This window comes from Carassius carassius, chromosome 45 (assembly GCF_963082965.1).
Source record: "Carassius carassius chromosome 45, fCarCar2.1, whole genome shotgun sequence".
Lineage (NCBI taxonomy): Eukaryota > Metazoa > Chordata > Actinopteri > Cypriniformes > Cyprinidae > Carassius > Carassius carassius.
This window is the reverse complement of record NC_081799.1, coordinates 18,439,985-18,447,375: the sequence shown is the minus strand read 5'-3', so window position 1 is coordinate 18,447,375 and position 7,391 is coordinate 18,439,985. Positions and strand designations below refer to the sequence as shown.

General features: G+C 36.8%; 2 protein-coding genes across 2 annotated transcripts; one reads left to right on the top strand and one right to left on the bottom strand.

Moving 5' to 3' along the window:
- Positions 1-2,882, bottom strand: exosc8 (exosome component 8). Its single transcript, XM_059539816.1, has 11 exons — positions 2,766-2,882; positions 2,589-2,625; positions 2,443-2,506; positions 2,273-2,346; positions 2,151-2,196; positions 1,961-2,066; positions 1,828-1,873; positions 1,620-1,716; positions 1,425-1,545; positions 1,134-1,240; positions 1-216 (listed from the first exon to the last, which is right to left on the bottom strand). The coding sequence occupies exons 1-11, from the start codon at positions 2,780-2,782 to the stop codon at positions 122-124; spliced, it is 810 nt and encodes a 269-aa protein (XP_059395799.1). The 5' UTR covers positions 2,783-2,882; the 3' UTR covers positions 1-121.
- Positions 2,883-2,943: 61 nt separating this feature from the next.
- alg5 (ALG5 dolichyl-phosphate beta-glucosyltransferase) lies at positions 2,944-6,538 on the top strand. The gene is made up of 10 exons (XM_059539815.1): positions 2,944-3,197; positions 3,466-3,634; positions 4,383-4,429; positions 4,698-4,766; positions 4,860-4,952; positions 5,187-5,300; positions 5,484-5,543; positions 5,632-5,783; positions 5,923-6,008; positions 6,148-6,538. Exons 1-10 carry the CDS (start codon positions 3,111-3,113, stop codon positions 6,261-6,263), a joined length of 993 nt encoding a protein of 330 aa, XP_059395798.1. The 5' UTR covers positions 2,944-3,110; the 3' UTR covers positions 6,264-6,538.
- The last annotated feature ends 853 nt before the right edge of the window (positions 6,539-7,391 follow it).

Sequence of the window (7,391 nt, the reverse complement as noted above, 5' to 3'; positions counted from 1 at the left end):
AAATGGTCTTTGTCAGCAGTTTTATTGTGATAAAAAAGAAAGTATATATTGACAATGAAAAATACATCTTTTAGATAAAAATGTCATGACTGTGTGTGTTTATTTCGCAGTCTTCGTGCTCTCAGTGATTGTCCACCAGGTTGCTGATTTCTTTGTTTCTCGTTATGGCTCGATTTATGCAGTGTTGCAGTTTCTCACCAGATAAAGACGTCCCACCTAAAACAAAATGGAACATTTGTTTTTAGAACTACAAAAAAATATTCAATCAAATCTGCAAACCACAAAAATACAATCTGTAGATGCTCAGGGATGCAGAGAAATCACCATTTTGGGATCCAAAACAACTCATTTGTATGATTTGTTTAGATCTAATAGTTTTGTTTTTTTAATTTGTAAAGTTTGACTTTTTTTTGTGTGTGCTGTCAAACGATTAATCACATCCAAAAACAGTTTGTTTACATATAATATATATTTATATAGAAATAAATAATAATTATACACCGTACACACATATTTTATAAACAAAAACTTGTTTTGGATGTGATTAATCGCGATTAATTGTTTGACAGCACTACTCTTCTGTCAACAAAAAATAAACTTTAAAAGTCTCCCTGTAAATTTCTACCTAAATTAAAGCAAAATAAATCACATAGTTGAATGTTTTGAAGCAAAGAAATATGCAGAAATGTTATGTAAAATTGTATTATAATGAAATGTTTATATTATTTTAAAGTGCACTATCATTAGTAATATATGGTTCTTTATTATTGTTGGTTTTTATTTTTGTAAGATTTATTTTTGGCATTTTTGACTTCATTATAAGACAGTGTAGAGATGAAAGGAAGCGAAGTGGGTGAGAGTGACAGGATTGGTAAAATTCCTCGAACTGGAATTCGAACTCAGGACGCCCCATAGCACAATGGCACCCAAGGCTGTCTGTGTCAACTACTGATTAATTTACTTCTTACATTTTAATAAAAACTCAAAACATACCAGGGTCCACGTTTATATCCTCATGGTAAAATTGACTAAATCCATATTGTAAAGCAAATCTTTTTCGCAGTTTTCACCAATGAGTTTGCGTTCCTGATGCAGTAAATAACCTGCAATTTGTCACATATCTTAATGTTCACCTGGTTTGTGGACGGCACAGAGTCGATCCTCCTCGTCTGTTACCACAGTCAGTAATGCCGTTGACAAGCTTTCTTCTTCTGCTGTGGGGTCGACTATGATAACAGAGCTGTAGAATGCGAAAATAGAAAAGATTGTGTCTGTGAACTCATTCTTGTCATTTCTACAGAACTTTATATTAATCTTGAGACCAGCGTTTTCTTTTGTCGTGAAGTTGATGTGGCTCAAGTAAATCGTGTTTTAATTCCAGCCTACACTGCAGTTGTGTGATAGAGAAATAAGTTGTCAATTACTCATCAAATACTGCAAACGATGAACCAACTGGATGCCGGTGGATCTTCAAGGGCTTCTTCTTCTGGATGTCGGCTTCTGCTAAATCTGTCTCTTTGTTTATTGTGACTTCAGGGAGCTGTGCTGAGATGTATGAAATGTGTTTATTAGTAATCATAACAGCAAGAGGAAAAGTTAAATTCAGGAGAAGCTCTCACCGTTCTTTAAAGCTGCTAGCAGAACTATAATGCAGGCGTCAAGTAAGTTCCCGTCATAATCCAAACACATAATATCACAGTACAGCACCCAACAAAGCTAGAAAAATCAGATATAAAAGAAATGAAGGATTTGAAAAACGCAATTTGATGAGAAGCCATAAAATAATAGAGATTGTGTATAAATATATATTTATCTACTATATCTTACCTTAGATTCTTCAATGCACAATTCCTCCATATTTATTAAATCTGAACTAAAAGGCAGAAAAAATAAATAGGTATTAAATCTAAAATTTCATGTAAACATCATTTGGAGCTTTAACAGAAAAATGTGAGCTTACCTTTCAATGACATCTGCGATAAACTGGCTGGCCGCCTGAGCCTGTTCTCCTGGTGGCCCGGGTCTGAATTTAGAAGAGCACAGTGGAGGCAGATCTACATTTGGGACTGGAAGAGCAAAGAGGAACTTTTTTTACATTTCATTCAACACCCCAATGTATAGAATTTCTCCAATCTCTAATTTACATTCACCTATGTATCCTCTATTTGGAGCATCAGATGGTGGCATAGTCAACTCCTGCAAGAAAAGAAAAATGCTGTGACTCCATAATCAACAGCCATATCAGTTTTAGGAAAATAAAAATGATTCTTACAGCTTTGATTCCACATATCACTGTGGTGTTGCCAATTTTCACCAGTGCTGATCCATCAGCTGTAGATATAGAGCCTAGAAGGACACACAGATTTAATTATTCCTAATAACATATCTACATTTGAAAATTCTCCTACATCACTTTAATTATAATATGCAGCCCATACTTACTAATATTTAGGGTTGTGGGTCTGAACTCTCCCAATTCCCTTCCATCTGGACGACAGTTTTCTTTCTGTTGAATATTAGATTAAGATAAATAACTGAATTATTAGATTGGTGTTGTAACAGAAGAAAAAAAAACCTTATCAACTCACCAAAAAGCTCCTGTGATATTCTAGAGGCTCTGCGGTTCTATAAAACAATTAATGCTTCATTATTTACATAAGGTAATGCAACAAAGTCATTATTTCACTATCCAGAAGACGTTATTATATGAAATAATTCCGAAACAATCTACACATGTAGTTCTTGCTTTGCAGTAGCTCACTCACTTGAAACCAGCCGCCATGATGTTTAGAGCCACCACGTGAAGACTGCCGTGACGTAGAGATGCGGCTCGCGCGTCCTCCGCTCCGCTCCAGCGTGAGGCGCTCGTGTCGTTTCTCTTCCGGCGCTCCGCCACGTTGCGTGTTCTTCGCTCGCTGTGATGATGTGGTTCTTGGGGACTACTTCCTCGTAGGTGTTTCTCTGTGACTGGATGTAAAGTTCGACAATGGAGATTTAACTATTTGTTCCGTAATTTAGTACGACACCTATTCATATATGTCGCCGGAAGGCTCGTTTTGAGGCTGGTCTGCGTGCTTCAGTAGAGTAGTTTAGCTATACGCTGCAGTGCAATGTTTACTGCAATATGGATGATGGATTTCTCTTTATATGGCTTATTGCAGTATTCCCTGCTCCTGGCGCTGATCGCCCTACTATTGGTATATTGATATATTTTTTTATTATTAGCATTTTTAATGTTTTCATACATCTTTATATTATAATGTGGAGATTTTATGAGGCTAGTTTGTTTGCTCTTGTTGATGTTTGCTTTATTTTTTTAAATAAAAATGAAATGTATTTTATTGAATGAAAGGTGTTTTTGAGATACTTGTGCATATATAATGTGACACTTTTGTTGAGCTTCACCGATTCATCCAGTTGAACAAGTTAGTTACTCCCTTGTGTCACACCTGTTCTTGTCTTTAGGTTTGTGTCTTTGCACATGTCAGTGCTAACATGGTAGATCAGAGTCGCCATGAGAAGGAGAAACACTTCTTGACTGCAGATGGCAAGAAGGAGTCTTTTCCCAGTCTGATGGACCCTCCATCGCTGGAGCTGTCCGTGGTTGTCCCGTCATACAACGAGGAACTCAGATGTGAGTTGTTTTGAGGGTAATGTTATATGCAGTAATATGTATCCACTGATGGTCAAAAGTTTGAATGAATAAAAGACTCTTAAAGGGTTAGTTTACCCAAAAATGAAGCTTCAGTTCAGAAGGCCGTTATTGACCACTCTGAGCCTTGTGGAGCAATTTTTATGATGGATGGGTGCACTTTTTTGGGCTTTAAAATCTCATCATCCATTCACTGCCATTATGAAGCTGGGAAGACCCCACACCATTTTTGATATAGCTCCGATTGCATTCGTCTGAAAGAAGAAAGTCTTATACACCTAGGATGGCATGAGGGAGGGTAAATCAACAGGGTAATTTTCATTTTCAGGGTGAACTATCCTTTTAAGATCACCAAGGTTTTATTTATTTGATCAAAATACAAAACAATTGTTTAATCAAATTTGTTATTATTATTATAGACTGGAGTAATGGCTGCTGAAGATTTACCTTTGCCATCACAGGAATAAATTACATTGTAATATATATTCAAATAGAAAACTCATTTTTAACATGAAAAATGTGTAACATTATTGTTTTCATAATGCTGTATTTTTGATCAAATAAATTACATTAAGCACAAGACATTCTTATTTATTCCAAACTTTTGACCGCCAATGTTTATCATTTTAGTCTAAAACCCCCAATGGATCCATAAAGCTCAAAATCATTAATCTGCTCTTTTACAATAAGAGGATTTATATTGTTAATGCATATCTCTGTCCTATCACAGTGCCTGTTATGATGGATGAAGCTATGGAATACCTGGAGAAAAGACAGGTCTAGAATTTAATTCTGATTTAATGGTTATGCTTTGTTTTCCTGAGTAAAATATTTGTGATTATGATTGTTATATAACATATGTACAAAATATAAAGTATAATATCAATTAAAAAAAGTCAATATAAATATCTGAGTTCACCTGTGAATCCACAAATGAATTATTTTGGATACTTCTTCAGACTGTTTGAGCGTTTCACCACTAGATGCCAGTGCTGTAACTTCAGTGACTCTGTTAATCTAATGTGTGCTCTTGTTGATTTTACAGAAGAAGAATCCATCATTCACCTATGAAGTTATTGTGGTAGATGATGGCAGCAAAGACAAAACTACAGAGGTCATTTTACTTCTTATATAATATATCATAATCAATAATAAGGAATTCAATTGTTAATGTGCATGTTTTCAAACTGAATGCTTGTATCCTCAGGTTGCCATGAAATACACAAAGAAGTATGGAGCACAAAAAGTGAGAGTTTTGACGTTAGTGAAGAACCGTGGAAAAGGCGGTGCAGTGAGAATGGTAACAATACAAAGCAACCGGTTCTCCTTGTGCATTATTCACATTTCTGATGAAATCTGATGAAAGACATAATTAAGATGCTGTTTGTACTCAGCTGGGAATGTGAACAAACTCAATAATTAATCTGTTACGTGGCTTGATGCCTTTAGCAGTTTAAATATGTGCTCAATCTCTGCTAAAAACCTTATTTTGCACCCACTTAGGTAATGAAATGTTGTGTTTATCTCTACTCAGGGAATTCTAAGCAGTCGCGGACGCCTCATTCTTATGGCTGATGCAGATGGAGCCACTAAATTTGCTGACATTGAAAAGGTTGAAGAAGGTCTTGAGAGCATCACTGAGAAGCCTGTGAGACTCCACTTTTTGTAAATAAAAATAGACAGGCAGCGTATTGCCAATTCTTGTTGGTATGTGGATTAAATATCTGTTTGAAGTTTAGCCAGGAGATACGGTTATCAGATTACCAACAGACGTTTCCTTGCCAAAAGATCTCAGTACATCTGAAAATCTTTTTCTCATCTGTCAATGCAGGATAACATGGTGATCTCCTGCGGATCCAGAGCTCACCTTGAAGAAGAAGCAGTGGCTCAGGTAACACTGTTTCTCAAAATACTGGAGCATGACCGTAAATGTTCATGAGAAAATTGCATTTGCATTTTCCTGTTTATTCTGGTGACAGAGGTCTCTGTTCCGAACGTTCCTGATGTATGGATTCCACTTCCTGGTGTGGTTCTTCTGTGTGAGAGGGATTAAAGACACACAGTGTGGTTTTAAGCTCTTCACCCGTGAAGCTGCCATGAAAACCTTCTCCAGCCTGCATGTGGAACGCTGGTAAGGAGGCTTAAAAGTTAAAGAGCATCTCTGCGCATTTTTCACATGCAGCATCAAAATCCAAAAAGCACTTTTTAGATTAAATGATCTTTTATTTAAAATTAACATTTAATGGAAATAACTGTTTTTGTTTTTGCAGGGCATTTGATGTGGAACTTCTCTTCATTGCTCAGTGTTTTGATATTCCTGTAGTAGAAGTGGCTGTTAACTGGACAGAGATTGAAGGTTTGTGCCGTCTGTTCTGAAATATAATTGCACTTAAAGCGCAGACAATTAAAACACTTTTTTTTCTAACAATATATGTCATAATAATGAAGGTTATTTCCTTTGAGGTAATGAATGCTTGTTTTATTGCACATTTTAGGGTCAAAGTTGGTGCCGTTCTGGAGTTGGCTACAGATGGGCCGGGATCTAGTCTTTATTAGACTGCGTTACCTCACTGGCGCCTGGAGGCTGGAGTCTGAGAGAAAAACTCAGTAGCTGTTGTTACTGCTGGTGTGCTGTTCGTGAGCGAGCAGGAGCCATCGGTTGAGCGCCCATTGCCACCAATGAGTGCACTGTGAATGCAGTCGATGAACAGCATTAGCATTTTATCACTGACAGTGCCGTGACCACATAAGGGGATGGTCCTTGTATTTTTTTTTTTTTATGTAATATTGCTGTTTTACATATTTTCTTTTACATACTGTATTAGGTTTTGGTTTGAAAAGGGGCGGATGGTTCTTGGCCAAATAAAAAAATATATATTATCAGTGTTTCAGCATTTATAAGTAATTCGTTTTTTTTGTTTTGTTTTTTTTCGATTTTGTTTAATGCAGGGCATCAAAGAATATTTGTTTTGGTCCTGATTTGCAGTTTAATTTAAAAAAAAATTAAAGTGGTGTGCACTTGAATGTTTAAAATCAGTGCCATTTAAAATCGCTCTTCCTACGCATATAAGGTTTAAAAACACCGTTGACCGACTGAAATGGTCCATGGTCTGGCATGTGCTCAAGGCTTTTTAATGTGGTTTACTCAATGGGCTGCTCTGCACCCTGGAGAGAGTATCCCGTTTGTTCTTCCTTTCTCTCCACCAGGAAGGCATTTGTTCTTATTCAGCCCCTGTATCTGGTCAGTCACTCTAAGAAGGTGTATTTCAATATTTTACATTAATAAATTATTTTTAAGATCAGTGATTTAAGGAGCTATTGATGTATTGAATTTCCCCCTTCTGCTAAGCCCTAAATATAGAGCCTCGCCTGGAACGTATATGATCCTGTGCACCTTGATTGAAGAGGATTATTTCGCGGTGCCCTTTTATTGGAAGCGAACTCCCCCTGCCAAACTCATTTGATCACAGAGAGCACTAAATATGCGAGCTGTCAATATTGGGAGTATTGTTACGTTCCCCTGCAGTTGTTGTAAACTGTGAAAATGTCAAACTTCTAGACTCTCTGTCGCCATCCTGGCTTGCGTCATTAACTGGACAAGTCACTGTACGCACACAATCGAAGTGTATCCATCCGCGCCGAGGAGCGCACGAAAAGTAGGGCTATCGATAAACGCTTTGGCACTGCGCCAATCTGACAGTAAATCTGTTTTCATTTTTACTATGAGATTTTATATTTG